The sequence below is a fragment of the Phocoena sinus genome, chromosome 5 (assembly GCF_008692025.1).
Source record: "Phocoena sinus isolate mPhoSin1 chromosome 5, mPhoSin1.pri, whole genome shotgun sequence".
NCBI lineage: Eukaryota > Metazoa > Chordata > Mammalia > Artiodactyla > Phocoenidae > Phocoena > Phocoena sinus.
Window position 1 is genome coordinate 127489577 of NC_045767.1, and position 26986 is coordinate 127516562.

Below are 26986 nucleotides of genomic sequence, written 5' to 3' on the forward strand. Positions count from 1 at the left end.
GAACGAAGACAGTCTTTTCCTTAAAAACACATCTGGAGATAACAAGGTACATAATAATTTTGCTAACCCCACTCCATACCCTTTGTCAAAACTGCACTCACTATTTCTGCCACTGACTCGCCTGATCTGAGGTTTTAAGAATGAGGTGACAGGTTTTCTATTTCCAGTGAGCTGAATGCTTTCTGAAGGATATGCTTTTTTCCTTTGATTTTATTACGAAGCACAGTGGGAAACTTAAAAGATCTCCTGCATAGAGGGCAGAAACAGAAGCGTAGAAAGCGGAAAGGTGCTGATATTTAAAAGCAAGAAACAAATCTGTGGGGATTTACAGAAGGTAGAGAAGTCTGAGCTTAAAGCTGCAAAGACCATATTCTGTGTTTCAAAAATTAGTAAGTGTATAAAAGAAGATTACTAGAAGTTATTCAAATTAATAAAAGGCATTTAAAAATAACTTCTGTGCTAGCTCTTATCAGGATTTTAGATATGGACTACAGTACTGAATTAATTATGGGGACACATATTAAGGAATTAGAGGGAAGTTCCCATAATTTACTGAAAAATGTAAAGATGTATGAAACTTTTTCCCATCACTATATTTTACTGCATAATAGATTGGAATGTTTAGCATAAAACCAGCCGTAACACTTACTCTCATGACATCCTTCATTGGATGGAGCAAACGTCACTTAGACTGAAAAAACATTGAGCATTGGTCCATTTATCCTTACATTCCTCAGCAGGTACTCTAGGAGTATTCCCATTACGTGTATAGAAAAGCATCTTAGTTCTTGGGGCTGATGACCAAAGGTCATTTTTTTTTTTTTTTTTTTTTTTTTTTTTGCGGTACGCGGGCCTCTCACTGTTGTGGCCTCTCCCGTTGCGGATCACAGGTTCCGGACGCGCAGGCTCAGCGGCCATGGCTCACGGGCCCAGCCGCTCCGAGGCATGTGGGATCTTCCCGGAACGGGGCACGAACCCGTGTCCCCTGCATCGGCAGGCAGACTCTCAACCACTGCGCCACCAGGAAAGCCCTCAAAGGTCATTCTTAAAATTTTGAAAGGACTCATAAAAAAAAAAAAAGGTGAGATATTTTTCAAACTCTTTGTTCTTGATAAGTGATCACTTTCTTATTCTCTTTGACTTTTAAAAAGTTAAAAGACCTTGCTTTCAAATGCTAATCAGTTGCTTCTTTATTCCCCAGTAAACTTCAGACCATTCAGCCTCAATACTTCATTTTCTTGAGTGTTTTATTGACCATGGTCTTGGAGATTACATTTGGCTCAGAGCAACACAGCAGCTTGTTATTTTTAATTGAACTGCAGAGTATATTATTCTACATAAGAATCAATGGGAAAAAAAATTAGTGCAAACATTTCATTTTCCCATTTCATGCCACTAGCAATGGTCAGAAATAAAAAGAAGAAAAGGAAAAAAGAAAACCCACCTTCAAACCTACCAAAAAAAAAAACCCTAAAAAATGTAAAGTTCATTTCCTCATGCTAACTTCCATCACATAGAGAACCTGAAATTCTTTGCTCAAAGTTTTAAAACATGCAAGAATCACAAATTTACTTTTCAGCATTATGGCCTTTTTGTTTCCAGGTTAAAATAATTAATACACAGTTTACGTGGAGATGCTGTGAAAAGATACCTTAAAATCCAAACCTCTTTGTATTTCGACTGATCATTAAAAAACCCAAGGGGTGTATTCTGAAAGAGTATGCATTTGCCTTCCTTTCCTTGACCAACTTTTCCATTTCTGGGGCCTCCATCAGTATGGTGGTTCTCTCCTTGACTGCTTCCTACCTCCCCAGAGGGAGCTGACTTTTAATAGCTGTTTGTGCTCTGGAAGCTGACAGATGAGTAAGGTATTCCCACGTTGGGTGCTTTTTAGAGGTATCTTTTCTCATTTCAGACCACACTAGAGTCCCATTTAATGCAATGGATAGTGACTTGATGAATGATCCCCTATTGGTCAAACTTGTTACTGTGCCTTTGAAAGAATCCAAATGCCACTTGAGGTCTGGTTTCCTCACTGGTAAGGCTGACTCCTTAGCTCTTTGAGAGGGACTGAGAAAGCATACAAGGTTTTCTCAAAATTTATTTCCTTTGTAAAATGAAATCTAACTGTTACATTTTAATGAAAAACATTGGTTTTCCCACCTGATTGGGACGATTTCTAAAGATATAAGCAAGGACAACTTTCTGTGACTTTTTTTTGCATCTGTTTACCCAATGCTAATTTATGTCAGCTGTAAACATCAACAAAATTAACATGCTACTGGAATTTAGAAGTGGCAAATGAATATGCATCTTCCTAATGAAAAGCCGAACCTTTTAAGAGGTCAAAGCAACATAAGAAACACTGATATATATACCAAGATGTGTGGGAGTATGCTACTTTATATGTTTGCTCACCTAAATGTTAATTACTACATAATTCAAAGGTGAATACATGCTTTTCATATATCCTTTTAAAGTCTTGGTATAATAAGATCCCCCCAAAATGAAACGTTTCTCAAAAGTCTCTGTTATTTTAAACCTATGTCCCCAGTACATGTCTCATCAGAAATAAATTATGACAAAGTTGTGAAATAAAGGTTTATATCTTTAGTTTGTAAAAAAAAAAAAAGGGAATTGATATGCTTTTTGTCATTCTTTCCCCAGCATTGTACAGTTTCTCTGGATGTATGTATGATCTATTACTCAGCCAAGACTCAAAATGACCCCTATGTCATTCTGACCCCCTTCCTGCAAGGATCCTCCTCAGATAGCTCTCTCTTTTCAAACATGTCCCTCCAAATACCAACCTCCTCAGCTTTCACAAACTTTGATCTCTTATTTCTCAACTCAGTAAAGCTGACAATCTGTTTTGGATCTATATGCCTGGGCCTCCAATCTGGAAATTGCCATCAGCCAAAGATCTGGGGTGATTGTTGGAATCATTTCGTTGTTTCCAACCTTTAGGAATCAAAGTCCTTATTTACATATTGACCAATGTCTGAAAGTTTTTTTCCATACTTTGCTCAATTTTCTAGTTGTTGGCAACAGGAATTTAGTCCTGTTCTTGTCACCATCATGGCTTGTGGGGAGCCAGACAAACAAGGATTCAATGCTTATTTCTGCCACAACTGTGACTTGAAGTTATTTAACTAGCTCTAAGTCTCAGCCATATCAACAAACACAAATAATAATCTTGAGGGCTCCATGAAGATTAAAACACCAGGAATAATAAGTGTGCCCTAAATGGTGGCTGGTAACATTATCTGTAAGATTTAACAGCTCTTAATTCATTAATATATTCCTTTGTAACTCTAAAAAGTAAAATCTGTATCAGAAGCATTTCTCTAGTTTTCATATTTATACTTATATTTATTTCTGAGGAATTATATATAGAACTGGTTTTGTTAACTATGCCAAAACTACTGCACTAGCAAAAAGTAACTTAAAACTTCAAGGTCACCTTAACATTGGGATTTCTTTCCAATGCAGTGCTATATGATATTGGCTAGAATGCTGCAGAGGTTATGGAAGTCAACATAGACCTACTGTTTCTACATCTTTGAATTTGCAAATGACTGTCAATATCTTTCTAAGCTTCTAGAGACAAGTAGTAACTCTATTTTTCAGAAGTAAATTATATAACACATCTCTGAAACATTTATTCACTGTTTAGTCTAAGAATTCAGGTTTCATCTTGCAAAAGGAAAAAAAGTTGGGTCATGCACGGTTAGCTCGGTCCAACAGTGATATTCACATGTCTGCATGACAGCTATCATCTTAAGAATTGGTGTGATGAGAAAGAATAAGAAATTGTCAAGCCACTGTCATGCATCAATTCTCATGATGATTTTATTCACTCAGCATTGAAGTGAACACATATGCCAGTGTTGCTATGAATTACACTGTTTGCACAGGCTAGTCTTCCTCAAGTGTCTGTTTATAAAAATCACATTTTCCCCTTTTCTCTCACACAAGGTGGGTACCAGCAGCAGAACAGACAACAAAATATGTACACCATACAGAGCTATGTGTACAGATTCTACTGTTTCAATAATAAAGATGAGAAACATTTTACCTCATCTTCAGTCTAGATCAGGGTCTCAACGATGGTGTTTTTTAACTTGATACATGTTATCTAAATTATGTAATGCTAACCTTATTCTCACAGAAAATTTCTATTTAAATTGTCTCTGAAGGAGCTCTTTAAAAAGAATACCTAAAACATACGCTGCATTTCAATTTCATTTGCTTCAGGTGATACTCCAGTTTACTTACAGGATACTTTAAATTCTTGATGTCTGCATACTTTTGTGTATACTCTTTACACTGTTAGATATTCCTTCCCTTTTATCTAGGCCTTGATAATCCCTGCCTATGTTTCAAAACTAATTTGTGTCACCCTTTAAGCCTTTCCCACTGCCCTACACATGCGATAGATGCTTCTTTTATGTTCTCCTTTAACACTCTGTGCATAATAAGAACTAACACCTACGTACAGCACTTCCTATGTGCCAGGCTCTGTTAGAAGTCCTTTCTTCTTTGCATTTATTAGTTCCTTTAATTTTCATAGCAGCTCTATGACATAGATAATGTTGTTATCTCCATTTTGAAGATGAAGAAACAGAATCATAAAGAGTTTAAATACTTGGCCTAAATTCACAGATAGGAGACCTGGAGATTGAAATATAATCTCGTTCCAGACTTGTTTTTTTTTAATACCTTCATTGAGATATAATTCACATACCACATAATTCACCCATTCAAAGTGTACAATTCAGTGGCTTTAGTACATTCACAGACATGTGCTATTATCATTGTAATCAGTTTTAGAACATTATTACCCCTTAAAGAAATCCAGTTCCCATTAGCCATCATTTCTCAAACCCCTAATCTCTCCCAGCCTTAGACAGCCACTAATCTATTTTCTGTCCCTATACACTTGCCTATCCCTGACATTTCATATAAATGGAGTCATATAATATGTGATCTATTGTGACTAGCTTCTTTTAATTAGCATATTTTCAAGGTTCATCAATGTACCATGTTATCAGTGCTTCATTTCATTTTATTGACAAATAATATTCCATTTTATAGGTATACCACTCTTCTCCCAATCATCAGTTGATATACATTTGTTTCTATTTTTTGCTATTATCAATAAAGCTGCTATGAACATTTGTGTGCAGGTTTTTGTGGGGACATACATTTTCATTTCTCCTGAGAACATACCTAGAGTAGAATTTCTGAGTTGCACAGTAAGTTTGTGTTTAACCATTTGAGAAACTGCCAGACTGTTTTCCAAAGCAGTTACACTATTTCACATTCCCACCAGAAACATACAAAAGTTCCAATTTCTCCACAACTGTGTCAACACTTGCTATTATCTGTCCTTTTGATTTATAGCCATCCTAGTGGGTGTAAAGTGGTAGCTCATTGTGATTTTGATTTGCATTTCCATGACAGCAAATGGTATTGAGAATCTTTTCATATGCTTATTGACCATTTATATACCTTCTGTAAAAAACTGTCCAGATCCTTTGCCTATTTTTAATTGGTTTATTTTTTTCACATTGAGTCGTTATTATAACTTTATTTTTATATGTACTAAATACAAGTCCCTCATCAGACACATGATCTGCAAATATTTTATCCCATGCTGTGGGTTGTCTTCATTTTTTTTGGATTCTGTCCTTTGAGACATAGACATTTTTAATGTTAATGAAATCTAATTCATTTATTGTTTTTTTTTTGGTTGTTTGTGCTTTGTTATATCTAAGAATCCATTGCCAAAATAAAGTCACAAAGATTAACATCTAATGTTTTATTCTGAGAGTTTTATAGTTTTAGCTTGTACATTTAAGTCTAGGATATATTTTGAATTAATTTTTGCACATGATTTGAGGTAAGGATCTAGATTCATTCTTTTGCATGTGGGCATCTGGTTGAATAGACTATTCTTTCCCCGATTGAATGATCTTGACACATGTTGAAAATCAATTAACCATAGATATATGGGTTAATTTTGGACTCTCGATTCTATTCTACTGATCTAAACATCTGTTCTTGAACCAGTATGATTACCATAGCTTTTAGGTGTTTTGAAACTGAGCAGTGTGAGTCTTCCTACTGTTCTTTTTCAAGATTTTGTGGGTCTGTTGTTTCTTTTTCTTTTTGTCTTTTTTCTGCCTATTCTGATTTTCTTGCAGTTCCATGTGAATTTTAGGATCTGCTGGTCATTTATGGCAAAACAAAAAAGTCAGATAGAATTTTGACAGAGGTTTCACTAAATCTGTAGTTCTGTTTGGAGAATACTGCCACCTTTACAATACTGAGTCTTCCAATCCATGACTATAGGCTATCTCTCCATATATTTAGGACTTTTTAATTTCTTTCAACAATGTTTCGTAGCATTCAGTGTACAAATATTGAAGTTGTTCTGTTAAGTTTATTTATTTTATTCCCTTTGATATATTTAAATGAAAATGCATTTATTAATTTCTCTTTTGGAATTTTCATTGCTAGTGTGTGAAAATACAATTGATTTTTGTAAATTGATCTTGTACGCTGCAAAGCAGTTGAACTCATTTATTAACTCTAGTCGTGTGTGTGTGTGTGTGTGTGTGTGTGTGTGTATATTCTTTAGGGTTTTTTAAATGCAAGACCATGTCATCTGTAAATAGAGATAGTTTTACTTCATCCTTTCTAATCTCATTCCTTTTACTTAATTTTCTTGCCTAACTGGGCTGGCTAGAACCTCCAGCACAACGTTGAACAGAAATAGCGAGAACTGACGTCTTTGTCAGTTTTGACGTCTAAGGTCCGTCTTTGTTACTGACCTTAGGGGTTTAGAGGGTTTTTCAGTATTTCACTATTAATATGATGTTAGCTGTGGGTTTATAGATGCTCTTTATCAAGTTTAGAAAATTCCTGCCCTTCTATCACAAGACTGTTGACTGTTTTTTTAATCATGAAGGGGTGTTAAGATTTTATTAACTGCTTTTCCTACATCTGTTGAGATGATCAGGTGGGTTTATTCCTTTATTTATTAATATGGTATATGAGATTGATTTTCATAAGTTGAGCCAACCTTGTATTCCTGGGATAAAATTTACTTGTTTATGGTGTATAGTCCTTTTCATATATTGCCAGATTCAGTTTTCTGGCATTTTGTTGAGGATGTTGTGTCCATATTCATGTGTGTCATATTCATTACGGTCATTAAGCCATAAGCTCCACTAATTACTGATTGATTGCTTGACTGTTTTCAAAAATTCCCTGGGTTTGCTCAGTAGTTTGAAGAAAATACATTTTGGTAGGGGTCATTTTTGGGGTTAATCTTTAAAATTTATTCTGACCTCAGGAAGGATATCCTTAGCTATCTCTTTTTTCTGGTTTTCTCTGGTGAGCTATCTGGCATATGATTTAGCTTGTTGCTTTTAATTAAGAGGAGCCATAGACTTGAACTTCCCCATGCTCTGTTTCAAATAACTGGAGAATGTTTAAGGGCTCTCTTTTCTTGTGAACTGCCTCTCCCTTGGACAAAGTCTTTGTGCTACAACTCTGGGTACTGAGTTGGGTGGCAGCCTCTGGTCTTCTCCATTTACCTCAGTTGGCATGGAACCCCTGCCCTTGGAGCAAGCTGGAGTGATGGCAATCAAGGCCCCAGTATTCCAGGTCTGCCACACCTGGGGTTGAGACTGCATCCTATGGGTCAGAGCTGGGTGAAGAAAGGGAGCCCACAAACCCTTGGTCACACTCACCAGGAATTTAGCCTTTTCAAATTTCATTTGAATGGCAAGAAAAATCCTAGCAGCCTCCAGTTGAAATAACCCTTAACTGGAAACTTTTAAGGGAGAATAAGCCCTGTCTTCTTGGCCAAACCTACTTGGACTGGAGCCTCCATCAAGCTGAGTAAGGCAGAAAGTGAGGTGGAAGGGGAAGGAGCAAGATGAGGCTGAGACACTATAGACTCCTGTTGTTTTTATTGAATTTTAGTAGATTTTCTTGATTAAGTGTTACTTCATTTTCAGTATGCCCTTAGGAAATTTCCAGAAACTTTAAATGGTTTATATTTATTTACTTACTTATTTAGTTAGTTAGTTTTTGCCCTGTTGCTTATTTTGCTAGGGAGTGGGTCCATGGAACTTCTCACCCTGCCACCTCAGAAGTGGAACTCCTCCAGGGACAGTGTTCTTTATCACAGTGTTATATTGTGTACTTCCAATGTGGTAGTTATTACATGGCACTTAACGGATTTTATTGAGAATTTTAGCTTAGTTTATTCAAGACAGTACCCATGGGAAATGTCCTCTGCCAGATCTGTAATTTTTGCCTGGAGCTTTGAACCAAACTTTAGTGTTTATTAACACTTGAAAGGAGCCCTCTTCAGACACTGCTGTGGGAGCTATAAGAGATGGCCATCAACTCCCTTCCCATATCCTTGATGTGAGTGCCTGCCAGGAGAGCCTCTTATCAAGCTCACTTTCCCAGCCCCTAAATTTGCCTCTAGGTTCAGGAGACTCAAAGGCTGAGACTCAGGAAAGCTTAAAGCTCTGTAGGGGTTCAAAATGCTGAAGGTCTCCAAGTAGCAAAAACGTGGACAATGTCCTTAGCAAAAAACTAAGCAAAATGACATTTCAAGGCTGTTCTTAGTATATTTCCTAGTTATATATTAACATATAGAGTCTATTTAAAGCTAGCCTGAAACCAAACATGATTCCTATGAGACAATGTAATTGACATACCAGACTTTTAGAAATTTGTACAGTTTATTATTTGAATGTTCTTTTGTATCAGTTATTTGTGTTATTTTTTCTCTAGGAAGCACCATCTTCACTAGGAGGAGAGTTGCTGTTGTTCTCATTAGCAGATTTTCAAATTAAAGCTAAAAATCATGATTCTGTAGTTTATGTTTTGCTTGTCTGCCATAGGGTCCTTTAAATAATTTCCCACAAAAATCTGAAGATTGATGACAATGATTAATTATGCATTCATGATCACTCATGCTCATTTTATTCTTTTCTTTAGTTAATTTACACATCATTGTTCTACTCAGATATAATAACATCTTATATTTAGAAACACTCTGCACTTTACTAACTGCTTCCACATAGTTTAAGCTGTTTACACTCATAATAACCCTGTGGGGCCAGTTTTATTATTCCTCTTTTACAGACAGAAAAATTGAGGTTCAGAATAGCTCCCTGGCTTCCATAAGTTCAATGACCTATTAATTAGAAAAGGTGGAACTTGAACTGATGTCTTTTGACTATAAAACTAGTACTCTTTGAAGTATATGACAAATGGCTTTTAGTATGACTGTGTTGCAGAGAGAAGACTAGGTGGAGAAAAAGCAAGGAAATAGGTTGAAGTACTTCCAATAAGGAAATCAATTGCATATTATTTACTCTTTTGCTAAATGGTACATCCAGAAGAAACTAAGTACACTGCTCCATCTTATACTGACATAATTCATGGGAACATAAATTAGGAAGTATCAGTCCACATGGAAACAAAATATTGTGGAACAAAAGCCAAACAATGAGTGCCCCTAAGACGAAGAGAATATTAAATGATTCTATGATTTGTAACTTCTCACCAAATGTGAACTTGCTATTTAATAATATGAATGAATGATTCTTGATGTTTTAAATTAAAGCTTTCTACTTCTTTACCTTAAAAGCATGTAAGTCATTCCCTAGTAACAACTATGTCAAAGGATTTAATAATAGCATAATCCTTTGCCATCTCTTTTGGAAATTTAGACTTAGTAGATGGAAATTAAAGAATGAGGACTCCTAAGACTATTTATTCACGCATAGTCTTGTGTCCTTCCTGTTCTTATTTTTGTAATTACATACAAAGTTCTTTATTTCTTTTCTTTCCCCTTTTTTCCCTTCCTTTTTTCCCTCCTTCCTTCCCTCCATTTCTCTCTTTCTCTCTCTCTCTCACACACACACAGAGGCTATCAGAATATTTTAATTTGTTCATTCAACATATATTTACTGACCTGCTTCTATATACCTGATATTGCATGTGAAAACCAACTTGTGTTTTATTGGTATGCAGCTCAGAGGGGGAGTCTAACATTAATGAAATAATTATAAAATAAAAACAGAGAGTTACAAATAGTTCTGAATGAAAGGACACAGTGAAATGAGAAATTAAATTGTCCTGTAAACCCACGAAGCTGTTCCTGGATGTCGCGGTTGAGATTAGATCATAAAAGACTGTGACATACGTTTCTCTTTCTGTCTGTCTCTATTTTATCATTCTTTCCCAGGCCCCCCACAAGTGTATTTAATTCTGAGTCCTTCACAAGCAGGTCCTATTTTCTGATAGAGAACTTAATAATGTTGATAAAATAGTTCATGTGGAACTCCTTGAAAGCAGGGACTGTATCTTTTTAAATTTCGCCTCTCTGGGATTAGCACAGTGCTTAGCTGACAACAGATGTTCAACAATAGTTATTGAGTCAAAGCTGATAGTTAGGGTGTACTATACAATACTGTTTTACCTTTCTCTGATCTCAGATAACATCTCCATTTTCACAGGGAAATAAGGCCTGCTAAAATAATTCCAAAAAGTGAGACTAATAATAATAAAATATTTTAGGAAAAAGAAAATGTTCTTAAAATGATGGCTCAGTAGGCACCTATGTGCTACACCCTTCTTATGGTGATTTGCTTGGGGAAATTTACCTTTCTCAACACAGAGTGTGGACTTTGCTTTATGTGGTATAGTTTTAATATAAGCTGCCTTGGTGTATTTTCTTTTTTTTTTTTTAACATCTTGATTGGAGCATAATTGCTTTACAATGGTGTGTTAGTTTCTGCTGTATAACAAAATGAATCAGCTATACATATACATATATTCCCATATCCTCTCCTTCTTGCATCTGCCTCCCACCCTCCCTATCCCACCCCTCTAGGTGGTCGCAAAGCACCAAGTTGATCTCCCTGTGCTATGCAGCTGCTTCCCACTAGCTATCTATTTTACGTTTGGTAGTATATATATGTCCATGCCACTCTCTCACTTCGTCGCAGCTTACCCTTCACCCTCCCCGTGTCCTTAAGTCCATTCTCTACGTCTGTGTCTCTATTCATGTCCTGCCTCTAGGTTCTTCAGAATCATTTTTTTTTAGATTCCAAGTATATGTGTTAGCATATGGTATTTGTTTTTCTCTGACTTACTTCACTCTGTATGACTGACTCTAGGTCCATCCACCTCACTACAAATAACTCAATTTCGTTTCTTTTTATGGCTGAGATATATATGTCACATCTTCTTTATCCATTCAGCCGATGATGGACACTTAGGTTACTTCCATGTCCTGGGTATTGTAAATAGAGCTGCAATGAACATTTTGGTACATGACTCTTTATGAATTATGGTTTTCTTAGGGTATATGCCCAGTAGTGGGATTGCTGGGTTGTATGGTAGTTCTATTTTTAGTTTTTTAAGGAACCTCCATACTGTTCTCCATAGTGGCTGTATCAATTTACATTCCCACCAACAGTGCAAGAGGGTTCCCTTTTCTCCACACCCTCTCCAGCATTTATTGTTTGTAGATTTTTTGATGATGGCCATTCTGACCAGTGTGAGGTGATACCTCATTTTAGTTTTGATTTGCATTTCTCTAATGATTAGTGATGTTGAGCATCCTTTCATGTGTTTGTTGGCAATCTGTACATCTTCTTTGGAGAAATGTCTACTTAGGTCTTCTGACCATTTTTGGATTGGGTTGTTTGCTTTTTGATATTAAGCTGCAGGAGGTGCTTGTATATTTTGGAGATTAATCCTGTGTCAGTTGCTTCATTTGCAAATATTCTGCCGCATTCTGAAGGTTGTCTTTTCCTCTTGTTTACGGTTTCCTTTGCTGTGCAAAAGCTTTTAAGTTTCATTAGGTCCCATTTATTTATTTTTGTTTTTATTTCCATTTCTCTAGGAGGTGGGTCAAAAAGGATCTTGCTGTGATTTATGTCATAGAGTTTTCTGCCTATGTTTTCCTCTAAGAGTTTTATGGTATCTGGTCTTATATTTAGGTCTTTAGTCCATTTAGAGTTTATTTTTGTGTGTGGTGTTAGGAAGTGTTCTAATCTCATACTTTTACATGTATCTGTCCAGTTTTCCCAGCACCACTTACTGAAGAGGCTGTCCTTTCTCCACTGTACGTTCCTGCCACCTTTATCAAAGATAAGGTGTCCATATGTGCGTGGGTTTATCTCTGGGCTTTCTATCCTGTTCCATTGATTTATATTTCTGTTTTTTTTTTCCAGTACCATACTGTCGTGATTACTGTAGCTCTGTAGTATAGTCTGAAGTCCAGGAGCCTGATTCCTCCAGCTCCGTTTTTCTTTCTCAAGATTGCTTTGGCTATTTGGGGTCTTTTGTGTTTCCACACAAATTGTGAAATTTTTTTTCTAGGTCTGTGAAAAATGTGCCTTGGCATGTTTTCTATGAGTCTAGTGACATTTTTAGTTTAGATAGAAATTTTTTTCATTGCTATTACTCTCCTATATTTTTAAATTGGTTCCATTTCCTAGTGTTATTTCTTTTCTTCAGGAGGTATTCTTTAAAATAGTCTGTCTCTTTAAGATGGCTTCATGCTCAGTTTTGTTAAATGAAGTTTCCAGGAAAATCCATTAACTTAATAAATTTTGTAAAGATACCATCCACATATTATTTAATCTAAAATGTTTTCAATTGCAAGATGCAAAACTGTTTTACCTACAACTAATAAAGACAAAAAATGCTGCCAATTTTAACTGCAAGAAGACATCAATTGAAAGATGCACCCTGATTCAAAGATATTAAAATACGAAAAACTGTATGTTTTTGAATTTATAAAATACAGAAAAAGCACCACCACAGCTCTACCATAAATTTCCAATCATATATGTATATAAAATTATACAATTATGTTTATGGTAGTTTTAGGCAAAGGAAAACTGCATTGTACACTATATTCAATGTAGAACAATGGTATTGCATTTTTTCAGAAATATTCTTAGAGCTGTATATGTCCTGCTAGAATGAAACTCCCCAAAGTCAGTATCTTTCTCTGTTTTGTATGTACCCCAAGCACCTAGAAAAAGATACTCAATAAATACTTCTCAAATCAATTTATGAGTGAGTTCATCTTTCATGAGAGATGCGATGTGTCTGTTTTAGGCAAAACCAAATCAAGAAAATAAGAGTTATTTATCAGTGATCTCTTTCTAAATGCCAGTTTATGTTTTTCAGATATCTTGTACTTTTTCTTACAGGATAGCTTCTCAAATCTTTCTTTTCATTTGTTGCCAACTTCTTTCCATTTTATTTTCCTAAGTATTCATTATTATGATGATGATATTTATAACTCAGTGATGTTTCCAATAACTTTTGTGAATTACCATGAAAAAACTGAATGCCATAATTGGTCATTTATGGCTATCCATACTTGTACAACTTTAAAAGTGAAAAGGAAAAAAATGATCTTAATAAGTGCCTCATAGTAAGACAGTTGGCCCACTTGGTGAGATGTAGAGATCAGCACACCAAATATGGAAACAGAGTTTAGCAGAGGGAATTTTATTCACATTCTTTCTTTCTTTTTCTCCATTTCTAAGACACTTACATGGCTTTGGTGATGGTTGAATATAAAGTTATCCTTATGTGATGCCATTTAAAAAATGTTCCTAAATTACTAATCCAATAACATTTGCAATCTCAATAGTTATATTTAATTTAAACCTAATATGAATTCGTTCTGATCCCAAAGACAGAATGTCAGAGGGCTAAGGACATAGCCACCAGAACCAGGAACTGTGGGCTTGAAACTCAACTCTGGCTCTTGTTAGTTATATGGACACAGAGATTTAATTAATTCTTTTGAGCCTTATTTTCATCTTTTAATGTAATCAGTGCATCTCCTGTAGAGTTTTTATAAGAATTAAATAAGTTAACACATGTAAAGTTCTTAACAGGTTTGATCAAATAAGAGATGCTGGTGATGGTTTTTCCCATTTCCCCTCCAGTCCCTCACTGCCCTGCTCTGTGACCTGGAAAGCTGACCTTCATGGCCTTCATTACTTGGGTTCCCTTGCCCTCTGATTTCTGGTTGTATTTGCAATTGGAAACAATGGCAAGAGATGGAAAGATAGGAGAAGTGACATTGGGGTAACCTCCTCTCCATTTCCTCACTGCCTGAATGTCATTTTGACACTGATTCTCCTTCTCCATCCTCTTCCCATAACAAAGGTCACAGCTACTATTATATGATTTTTCTCCCATGGCTCTAGCTAGATCTGTTAATACTGCTCTCTCCCACGTCACATCAGTCTTCAGGGTTGTCAAGGCTTGCTGTGCATCTAGGCCCTGGCACTTCAACATCCTTGTTGACTTATTTAACCTTACTTAAAGTATTTGTTAATAATTCCTTTATTTAATTTTCTTCAATTAACCACTTGAATACCATTCACTTGCCCCTGGCATCATAAACAATATAGTGCTGAAATATTTAGTTTAAGATAAATATTAGATTACTTCCTTCAAGTCAATGAAATATCTTTAATAGTGATAGGAATAGGAGTTTCAAAACTTAGGTAAGAAAAATCAATTTTATGAACCCGTGTGTCATCGATAGCATAACTTTCCTAAGAAGTAAAGGGTGTGTGTGTGTGTGTGTGTGTGTGTGTGTGTGTGTGTGTGTGTGTAACTGGGACTAGATCACAGTTAGAATGGAATAAAAGCTGAGAGACCTTCCTTCAGGGGCTTTACACATGAGCCCTCCCTCCTCTCTCTCCCTTCTGGAAATGGCTGGAGGTAAATACTTGGAATACAAGGGGGTTGTGTTTAGCTTGCTAAATCAAGTCCAATATAGACCAAATCTGAGTTTCAGGGTTTAGTTGACATTGCGATTTTAGAGTTGCTGGGTGGATTTAGGAAAGAGTGATTCTCAGTGTTGGGTGGAGGAAGCTTGCAAGGCCATATAAGTAAGAGCTAGACCTGGAAAGGTGCTTGTAAGAAATAAATAAGAAAGTCATGGCTGGTTTCCATTCAAATAAGAATTACAGGAAGAGTCAGGAAGCCTGAGAAATTATTAAGTACAATGGCTGTATATTGTGGGAGTGTAAAAAGTGTAACAACCTTTTACTCAACTGGGCACCCAACCGATAAATCCATGTTGCACCACAGAAAACTTGGGGGAAAAGAGACTGTTTCCGTATCTTCATTCACTAGTCATATTCAGGATATGTGCTGGGCTAAGCTTGCAGGAAACAGACCATTCTGAATCATGAAGGTGAGACTGGGGCATGCAGGTATTAACACTGTGTGAGGCAGTACCATTTCAAGCACAAAACAGCAATCGTTCTGCTCAGCCTGGAAATGAATTTAAAATAATTGGTTCTGTGAAGCTTACCCAGTAAAACTCACTTTCATCTTATTCAGAGTTAAGCATTTCCAACTATCAAGAAAATCCTATAGCTACCTCAATTTGCACACTTATCACAGCTGGAGGAGACAGATTATAATGTTAACAAGGCAGAAGTTGGGCTTCCCTGGTGGCGCAGTGGTTGGGAGTCTGCCTGCCAATGCAGGGGACACGGGTTCGTGCCCCGGTCCGGGAAGATCCCACATGCCGCAGAGCGGCTGGGCCCGTGGGTCATGGCCGCTGAGAATGCGCGTCCGGAGCCTGTGCTCCGCAACGGGAGAGGCCCGTTGAGTGAGTGGCCCACGTACCGCAAAAAAAAAAAAAAAAGGAGGCAGAAGTTAAGAGATCTGCAGTCAGATCCTGGATTTGAGTCCTCGTTCTCTCCGTTACTTCCTATCTGTATAATCTTCCACATTTATTTCAACCTCTGTATGTCTCAGTTTCTTCAACCACATTCTTAGGATCAGAATACTATCTATTTATTGTAAATACTGTGAGGACTGATTAAGATAACAGGTGAAAAAGACTTAGTAGAGTATCTGGTACATAGTAAGTAAGTAATAAATCTTAGCTGTTTCGTTACATGTGCTTCTCTCCAGTAAGATTCTTTGCACACCTTGAGGTATGAATATGCATATAAGATGGATAACCCATTACCAAGTCTATCATATAGTAAGTACCAAATAAATATTATTTTAATGACTAAATGCGATTAGCTTGCCTTGAAATATGAATGTCAAAGACAAAAGCAAAGCACATATATTGTCTTTTATTACAGTTTTCACCTGAGTTTCCATGTTAATCACTAGAGAAGAGACTATTACAGTTTAATGTACTTTAAAGGTCTGTCTTTTTTTAATATTAGCACATCAGTGCCAATGCATATCTACACGTTTGAATACATACAGAAGCACATTCACAATTAAGTTGTCAAGTATTCATAATAAAATTAGTTGCCAAACAGTAAAAATTTTATTAAAACAATAACTAAAAATAAATTATAGGCAGCAAAAAGGGAGGATAGATTACTCGTTTGAATTTCCTTTTATAGAGAATATCACAGATCCTTCTTTTAGACTATGAAATTATGTTGAGTCTGCTTAAATTGTATTAAACAATGTACAAAGGACAGCTATTGCTGTTATAAACCTTGATAAACATCTATTAGCATCAACATACCAAAAAAGACCATTTCTCCTGTTTACTAATTCTGCAATTTTTTTGGCCTATAAGAAGGACTTTTTCAAATTTAAAAACAAGTGGGCTTTTCTGAAAAAAATTGAAGTTAATAACTATGGATTATTCCGTTTTGAAATGTACTATAAAGTAGCACAAGGTTAATCACGTTGAAACAGGCAGGGAGAATACATGTCTTCATGTTTTATGGCTATTTAGATAGTACCCATGTGAGTATTTTACTGTTGAAGACTATTTCTTTTGACATCTTATTTTATTTGTGTATCATGTGAGAAAATAATAATGTATAGAATAATGATAACAGTTACCATTTATTGCTTTTTATAGCAAGTAAATGAATTTGTAATAAATGTTTCACATGTATAATCCCATGTAATAGCCACAGAATCACTAGATGATACGCTCTCTTAAGACAGAATCACATCTGTCCATTTTAACCATCACTGTTCCCAGAAATCAGCACTGAGCTTGAATACGGTTGATAATAAATATTATTTACGAAACAACTGGATGATTTTTACTTTGAAGTAGGTCCTTCCCAGAAAAATATTCTTAGTCTGCTAATGTTTTAGTGTTACTGAATGTACTGTGTTTGATCAAATCTACCTTATTTGGCATGGTTATCTTCATTTACATAGACCATAGGGTTTCAGTGAGAGAATGCCTGAGAGAGAACTTCATTTTATCATGTGTAGGAAACTGTAGAAGGATGGAAATCTGGCCTAAAATGTCTAAGAAAGTTATGACAAAAGTACTGTAATTAAAGGAAAAGCCTGTAAAAATCTGATTCTGATCCACATAAATTGAAGGTTGGAAAACATGACCATTACAAATCCCTTAGAATGCATAGTCAGCTCCTTTAGTATTATGACATCAGTTAATGAAACATAAAGAAATGGAGGATAAAGGAACATCTAGAAGCCAAAACTGCAAGGGGCAGATCAGACCTACCAGGACAGTCACCACACGTAGGACCACTCCACGCATGTTATTCTCCAGTTTCTTGTCAGTCAGGGACCCATTCAGCCCTGTGACAGGAGTCCAGCACCCAAGCTGAAAGATGAAATAGCTTGGTCACTTTTCTGCCTGAAGAACAGTCCAATCACCTATATATAGGCCTTTCAGAGAACTGTGGGATAAATCTTGGAGTCACTGATAACAGGAAGTGTCCTGTGCAGCTTTTCCTGTTTAATAGCAAATGAAGCAAGCAAAAATGCTATGCTATCTCCTGCTTTTAAATATCATCATATGGCATATGACAGTATCAACATGCTTTAGGGGACTCACTGAGGACATGTGACTTAATGAGGAGTTATAAATACACCAATAACTCAGTCCCAGTAATACACTAATTGGAAAAATAAGAGCACATATAATTCTAGCATAATGCCTGTTCTAATATACCAATTACTACACAAGTTAGATTTTTTTTTTACAGTTTCAGTGGTTTTAATTAGATCTTACACTGCTTTTAACGGAACATAAAACTGTAAGATTTTTAATGTGGTTAGAGGGGTTACAGCTTTTACTTGAGGAAAAAAAATCATCTATATGGCTTTGTTGTTTTCAAGTATTCACAGTACATAAAACAATGTAATTTGCCTTTTTTGTCAGTGTTATCAATCTGTTTGGAAGACTTTGGCAGCAGCCTTTTCCTTAAAGTCTTGCAACGATTAACTGCTCTTTGCTCTCCAAAATACTGGTTTAATTTTACATTCTCATGTAGTTCTTATGTCTTGTAATATCCAAACCTGAGGACTACCAGTCTTAAAATTACTGCCTATACATCACAATGGGATAAAAATGGGTGACTCTCAATTCAAAAGTAAGGAGGAAAGAGAGGTGCTGTGACTTGGATTAGCAGATATCTGCCCAAGAAGCAAAGCTGCAAAGAGAATTTTGCAATGCACATCTTGGGAAGATACATCATACCATTAATCCTGACACCAGCTCCATGAGCCTTTACATTTGGGAACTTATTCCATACTTGCATGCTTTAAAAATGTAACAGACTTTTAGTCATATTCAAAGACTGTTTTGGTTAACTGAATGGTTTACAGGGGCACCTGGTTATTTGTGCTGCTTCCTCCGAAAGACTTATTTCCTTGCATTGCGTTTTGTTGTGGCTTCTGAAGTCATTAACATACTGGCAAGTCTCCCTCACAAATAAACAATTTGGGTGCTTCCCATTAAAACTCAAGTTTCTCTTTGAGCTCCACAAATGGTATTTGAGAAAACTAAAATGTATACAATATATCTTAAGAGAAGTGGATGTCACAATGTAAACAAAAAGCCAGCATTTTTCTTATTAAAATAATTTGAAAAAGGCTGTTAATTGTTGGTTTCAACTGCAAAAGCACATTAAATTCATACAGTGATGTGTCATTTTTAGTTACATAAAAGTCTAATTAGAACTTAGATCCAATTAGCAAATCCAAATGTGTTGAAAGTCTAGTTATCAGAGATACTGTAGTCCTCTTGCCAAATTTAAAACCTTATGAAATTTCTTTTGAGCTTTTGTTCTCTTTTGAGGTCAACCGAAGTCTATCCTCAATTACATTTATTGACGTGCACTTTTTCTAATTACTTCTTCAAGGTTTGATTTCCCTAGACCAAATAATATTGGTGGAAAAAGAGATCTAAAACGAAGTGAAAAGCTAAATTTCCAATGTGCTATCCGTCTTTTACCATTATATTACTTAATTCTAAGTTAAATTAATAGCTTTTAGGACATGATCTTATTCATGACTAACACGTTTAAACTGCCAAAGTAAACACAGGGTTTTTTCTCCCTTGGAGTTGTTTTTTAAGTTTGGTGAACCTACTGTCAGTTTGCCTAAATATTGACAAATGCCATCTGTTAGTGCCAGCCTGAACATAGCATTTTGGTGTATTGACTAGTCAAAATATTTACTACTGGAATACCAACAAAACCTGCTGACTAGTTTGTTTCAACAATGTTCTGGACAAACAGTTAAAAATATATAATTTTCAGCTTCTTCTTAATTATGTCTTCCTTTAAACATAACTAAATACAGTCAATGATTGAAAAATTCTAGAGCATTCTAGTGTTTGGGGATTTGAAATAACAGTAACGAAAAAGCATTTGGAGGAGGTAAGGAGGTGGCTGTATCTTATCTTCCGACCTGGGCAGTGACTTAAAATATAGTTTAAACTATACTAATATACTATAGTACTATTTGTACTATATATAGTGTTTCTTATCTCTCTCTCTCTTCTCTCCCCTTCCTCTCTCTCTCTTTTTTTTCTTTTTATTCACACTGATTTCTTCCAGTGACCATGCATGGCCACGAACCCCATCCCTCCTTTTGGAGAATTGCTTTCTTTTTCCATCCCTAGACAAGTGTTCCAAATCATCCAAATTTTTTCATGACTCTGACTCTCTGGTTTAGCAATTGTTAACAGTTGGTCATCTGACCCGAGCCAATAAAAGTCTTTCCTCGGAGGTTTATTTTTAATATCAAGTGTGTGCACGGTGGGCAGGTCAATAAGTTGATATGAAGTTTTTTTATTGTTTGGCCAGATTCTCTCATATATACTACAGGCCATATAATTTTCTCTTCTGCTTTATGAAGGTTTTTCACCTTTCTGTTTTCTTTTTTTTTGCCATCTGACTCACATGTCTTTTGATTACAGTACTTAGAAAGTTGAAAAGTTGTTCCTGTTCTTAATAACAACAGTCTATATTTTAAGACTGGTAACTCCTTTTACTTAACTCAGGTATTCCTGCATGTTCACCCACTCCAATACTTAATGTTATCTGAATGTTAGCTGTGGTCACCAAAAACTAGAGATGAAATTTTGATACAGAGATATTTCAGGATACAGATTCTCTGGAAAACTAGAAATAAAGTATATCCACTCATCACATATCAATATAGGTTGTAACAAAGAAATCATTTAAAAATTACAATAATATTCATTTCCTACATTGAATAGAACTTTTTTTTTTTACATTTTTTGGAATACTTTCTATGCGTCAGCCATGGTACTGAGCTTTTCATACATGATCTCATTTAAGACTCAAAATAACTTTATGAGATGGTGCTGTTATCAATATTACTTTATAGACATAAAAATTGAGGACTCAGTTAAGGTCACTTATTTACAAAGAGATGAAATTAGGATTTAAACTGATGTGCTTTTTTTTAACTTTTTATTTTATATTGGAGTATAGTTGATTAACAATGTTGTGTTAGTTTCAGGTGTACAAAAAAGTGACTCAGCCATATATATACATGTAACTATTGCTTTTTAAAGTCCAGATTCAGTATTGTTAGTTGCCCTACTGTTTTATAGCTTAAAAAATTCTTTTCATAAACACGATCTATTTAAGGAAGGTAGAGAAGATAGTATTCCTATTTTAATAGTCAAGGAAAATAAGCCTCGGTACTGTTAAGTGGCTGGCTCAATATAATAGTGAGTGAATTCATATTTTGGCAATAAAATTTAAAAGGCAAAATCATCACCATCAATGTCACTTTTATAAAAAGTATTATAACACATACATAGTACACAGTATGTGCTAATCATCAGAGAGCTTTGCATATATTAATTTATTCTCAAAACCACCCAATGAGGAAGGTATCATTATTATCCTCATTATAAGGGAAAGCCTGATTATACACACTTTTGAAGGATTACTCAAGTTTTAAGATTCCTTAATTTCTGTTCATATCCAGTCACCTCCCTGAGATTCACTTCAAGCTATTTTGTTTGACTGTAAAAACTCCTTCCAATAATAAGCAAGAAAAATGAGTTAGGTTCACATAGATCTACACTGAGTTTGTATCTACAATGGGTCACAGTCCTTGCAGCATAGCAAGATTGACAGGCATAGTGTTTGATAAGAACTAAAAGAATTTCACTCAGGTTCAAGTGTGAGACTTATCTAACAACTTCTCTGGTTTCATTGTTTGAAATGTCTTTAACTTGACTTTGCTCGTGTGGAGAAGGCTGTTTTTGTCTGATTGTGTTTCTGTTTTAGTTTTAAACAATGAGGCTAGAGACTAACAAAGATAATGCACACTAAATTTTATAATACTATCTATTCAGCTGAGCACTTTCTAAGTACAAATAATAAAAGTGGTCTCTGCAGCACATGAGATTTACAGAAAGTCACACTGCTGATAGCAAAACAAGATTCTCTGTCTTCCATGGTCTGGCAGTCTAGAGAAAATTTAAAAGGGATTAAAAAAATAAAGACCAATTCAATTTCCTTTCAATTACAGAATATCGATTTCCTATAGTATTTTCTGGTTATTGCCTAAACTAATTTTAAAACCCTAAAATGCTTAATGTTTTAACTATTTCCTTCATTGGAGCTTTAGCAATAATAACCCTGCAGCTTTCTGTTAAAATCAATGTAATATCTGTGTTCAACAAACTGGGTGATGTATTTGCATGAGCACAGTAGCATGTTCCTAACATTATATACTGTGTCATTAGTAAATGACCAAGTTTTAGACATTTACTCTTTTCTCCTCAATGTTTTCACTTTTTATTTGCCCATGGGCTTTAAAGAATGACATTTGACTTGGGTTTTACATCACTATTTTTCAGGCAATGTTACAATGTCAAAAAGAGCTGAACTGTTTAATTTTACACTCAATAGTTTATAGGCTTTAATAACAGGAGTCAAGAGAGCTCTTAATTGAATATCAAACAGAATCCCCTACATGTCTAGACTGTATTCATATGGAACAAACCAAGTCTGGCTATAGTACCAAAGTTCCAACTTCAGGACACACAATGTCCACAGCACTGGGGCTATATGCTCCCAAGCACTATGTTTCCTTTATTTGCTTTCTCAGCCTTCAGAGGAAAAGACGGAACGACCACAGCATGACGAAGTAGCTGAAAGCTAGCCGTTTAGAAGTGCACAGCATTATTTGGTAGATATTACTTCTGCAATGGGATACAAAGTGTAAGAAAAAAATACATATGCCAGGTTGGCTCAGATACATGTTTTATAGAGTTAAATTGGAATGTTTTTTTTTCTTTGACATGTATAGAACACAGTGTGTCAGTAATCCTTCCAATAATAATTTTCTTTATGGTATTTCCACCTGTAAAATAGGTTCAATTTGTTAGACTTGTTCCCCAGGGGATGAGTATTTCCTCCTAAGATTTTAATCCTACAGCTTGGTCATTACCATGAAGTAGAAGTCGTTCTTTCGATTACAGTTTCCTTCAGGAGAAAATGAAAAGTCAGAAAAAAAAAAATTACCTGATTCTACAGCTTATATCTCCCTGCATTGCTGCTGAAGACAAAACCTTCTGTACTATGTAACCACGTACATGTACAACAAGACAAACCTGTTAACTGATTTCCACAAATCAAGACTATAAACGTGAGAAGCTATATATCCATATCTATCTCTCTGTATATATATATATGAAGAAATAGCTCAAAGGTGTTTATGGCGCTATAATAACCACTCAGTTATCAACTGGTATCTGACTGGTTTAATGATACTCTGCCATTATTATATGTTTTCACTTTGTTTATAATTCTTAGTGTAAAATTACTATTACACTATATTTAGAGAAAATACAGCATAGTGGTTAAGATCAGGTACTCCAGAACCAGACTGCTTATGTTCAAGGACCTGCTCTGACACTTGCTGGGTGTGGCCACTGGGCCTCTGTTCCCTCTCAAACGCGAAGAGTAAAAATGGCTTCCTCGGGCTTCCCTGGTGACGCAGTGATTCAGAGTCCGCCTGCTGATGCAGGGGACATGGGTTCGTGCCCCAGTCCGGGAAGATCCCACATGCCGCGGAGCGGCTAGGCCCGTGAGCCATGGCCGCTGAGCCTGCGCGTCCAGAGCCTGTGCTCCGCAACAGGAGAGGCCACAGCAGTGAGAGACCCGTGTACCCCACAACCGCCAAAAAAAAAAAAAAAAAAGGGCTTCCTCATAGGACTGGTGGGACTGTTAACTGACTTAATATATGTCAAGTGTTTAGCAGTGTTCTTGGCACATAAAAACTAAAGAAGTGTTCATTATTATTATTCCTATATAATCAGCATTTTTTTGTTGTTGTTCCTTTCTCAGCCTCATCATCTGGAGTCACTAGTTTTAGTGATGAAACATACTTCTAAAGCTAAACATACTTCTCAACTTTGGCTGCATATTAGAATAACCGGAAAGCTTTATAAAATTCTGATGCCCTGCCTAATCCCAGAACAATTAAATCAGAATCTCCACTGCCCTAAGACATGCCCTAACACCCAGCAAATGCAACCTCATAGAATGGCTACTTAACCTTATCAAATAAAGGCATTCTTTTTACTGGCTTCCTTTGCAAAAGCTAACTAGGGACACTTTCTCAAATAAACTTTTATTTTTCTTGTTTTAAGTAGGATAGGAGACTATTAAACTCTGTGAAGCTGAATAATTCTTACCTTGTCTATTGTTGTAGACGTAGTCCTTATCATAGCATTGGTGTACTGGTACATGATAGGTCCTAATAGATATCTGATAAACGAATGCATGCATTGAAACTCCTGCTGTCCTCTTTATTCTTCTATCTTTTTGGCTAGTCTCTAGTTTAAGTTGAATAAAAAACAAAATATCCCCAACCTGATATTGTGTCCTACTGTAATATTGTACCCCTGACAATTTTTGTGATGCTTCAGGATAACTCCTGACACTAAAATTCAATTAGCTCTCCTTTTCTTTCTGATCAGAATTTTCTTCCTAATAATATTTTAGCATTTAATCATTACATACAATCTGATAAAAGTTGCTGGATTTCTTCTCTTTCATTCCATGCTACCTTGAGATGTTTTAAAGGGATCTTCATTTTAAAATCACATTAGAATTCTCAGTCTTTCCTATCCCCTCATCTTAATTATCTGTAGGTGCCCAGTGCCTATTACAATAGTGTTTCACACAACTAAGATAATTATTTTTATAAAACTTACAAGGTTTAATGTAAAGCTATTGCACTTTAGATCTTTGTTCCCAAACAACTGAAAATCTCATGCTCAGATGTCTCCTTATATTCTATCTCTTCAACATCTCTGCTTAGATATCTCAAAGGCACCTCCAATATCATAAAATTAAGCTCACAATCTACCCCTTAGCATCCATCCGGTTCGACTAGCCAGAAAAGAAGAAGTCAGTCTTGCCATCTCTCATATTTAATCAACTGCCAGTCTGCCAATTTCAACTCCTTAAAAAAAACCCTCTCAAATCCACTTCACAGCATCTCCCTGCCACCATCATAGTCCAAGCTAACTTCATAGCTTCTCTTTTACAATCTTTACTCTACACTGCAAACATAAACATACATGTAGATATGATGTCCTCTGCCTAAGTTCTTCCCATAGTTTTCTATTTTTCTCCAGATAAAGACCAGACTTCTAATGTGGCCAACCAAAACCTGTGTGATGTGTCACATGTTACAGTCAGTCTCAGGTCATATCACATTTCCTCTAATTCTTTGGACTCCAACCACACTAGTCTTCCCTCAGTTTCGTGAGTTAGACATAATTCTCCTGCCTTAAGGATTTAAACTGTTTCTGAAGCACAGAAGTATAAAAGAATCACTTGGGGAGTTAAAAAACATCCCAATGCCAAAGCCATATGCCATGCCAATTAAATCAAACTTTCTGGGCATGTGATCCAGGTATCAGTATTTTATTGTTCAGGTTCAGGTATCAGTATTTTTTAAAGTTTCCAAGATGATTCCAAAGTTTAGCCAAACGTGAGAACCAATAGTTTTGAATATACAGTCTTCCGTGATTGGAAGAATCTTAGGAACCTGCCATTCTTCAAGGAATTACTGAATTCACTCTTACTCATCCTTTAGACCTCAATGTAAACATCTATACCTTGGGGTAAACCTTCCCTGACAACCTGACCCACCCCCAAGCTAGCTCATGTCACTCCAATACAGCATCATGTTCCTCTCTTTACAGTAATATCACAGTTAAATTTTTTAATCTGTATTTTTTATGATTAACATTTATTGTACCAATTATCTGTAAGTTTCCACGGAGTCAGGAAAGATTGCTGTTTTGTATCCTCCACTTTATTAAATACATAATTCCTGGGACAAAGTGGGACTTCAAATTTTTTTGAGTACTAAACAAATTTAGATGATTTTCTTTTTTTTTTTTTTCTTTGTTTGCGGTACGCGGGCCTCTCACTGTTATGGCCTCTCCCGTTGCGGAGCACAGCCTCCGGACACGCGCAGGCTCACTGGCCATGGCTCACGGGCCCAGCCGCTCCGCGGCATGTAGTATCTTCCCGGACGCGGGCATGAACCCGTGTCCCCTGCATCGGCAGGCGGACTCTCAACCACTGCGCCACCAGGGAAGCCCAATTTAGATGATTTTTAAACAAGAAACTTAATAAACGGAGGAGCTTCAAGATGGCGGAAAAGTAGGACACGGAGATCACCTTCCTTCCCACAAATACATCAGAAATACAGCTACACGTGGAACAACTCCTAAAGAACACCTACTGAACGCTGGCAGAAGCCCTCAGACCTCCCAAAAGGCAAAAAAGTACCCACGTACCTGGGCAGGGCAAAAGAAAAAAGAAAAAACAGAGACAAAAGGATAGGGACGGGCCTTCGCCAGTGGGAGGGAGCTGTGAAGGAGGAAAGCTTTCCACACACTAGGAGCCCCTTCGCGGGCGCAGACTGCGGGTGGCGGAGGGGGGGGGCGGGGGGCTTCGGAGCCACGTAGGAGAGCGTAACAACAGGGGTGCAGAGGCCAAAGCGGGGAGATTCCCGCACAGAGGATCGGTGCCGACCTGCACTCACCAGCTCGAGAGGCTTGTCTGCTCACCCGCCCGGGCGGGCTGGGCTGGGAGCTGAGGCTCAGGTTTCGGGCTTCGGAAGTCGGATCCCAGGGAGAGGACTGGGGTTGGCGGCGTGAACACAGCCTGCAGGGGGTTAATGCGCCACAGCTAGTTGGGAAGGGGTTCAGGAAAAACTCTGGAGCTGCCGAAGAGGCGAGAGACTTTCTTCCCTTTTTGTTTCCTGGTGCACGAGGAGAGGGGATTCAGAGCGCAGCTTAAAGAAGCTCCAGAGATGGCGCGAGCCGTGGCTATCAGCGCGGACCCCAGAGACAGGCAGGAGACGCTAAGGCTGCTGCTGCCGCCACCAAGAAGACTGTGTGCGAGCATAGGTTACTATCCACACCCTCCTAACGGGGAGCCTGTGCAGCCCGCCACTGCCAGGGTCCCGTGATCCAGGGGCAACTTCCCCGGGAGAACGCACGGCGCGCCTCGGGCCGCTGCAACGTCATGCCGCCTCTGACGCCGCAGGCCCGCCCCGCACTCCGTGCCCCTCCCTCCCCCCAGGCCTGAGTGAGCCAGAGCCCCCGAAGCAGCTG

General features: G+C 36.9%; 1 protein-coding gene across 2 annotated transcripts in view; it reads right to left on the bottom strand.

Moving 5' to 3' along the window:
• The window catches only part of GRID2 (glutamate ionotropic receptor delta type subunit 2), a 1366547-nt gene that overhangs the window by 311259 nt on the left and 1028302 nt on the right, over positions 1 to 26986 (bottom strand). For both annotated transcript variants that reach the window (XM_032633736.1, XM_032633737.1), the window contains one exon: positions 17567 to 17668. In XM_032633736.1, coding sequence (XP_032489627.1) covers positions 17567 to 17668 — 102 coding nt within the window. The remainder of the gene's footprint in view (positions 1 to 17566; positions 17669 to 26986) is intronic.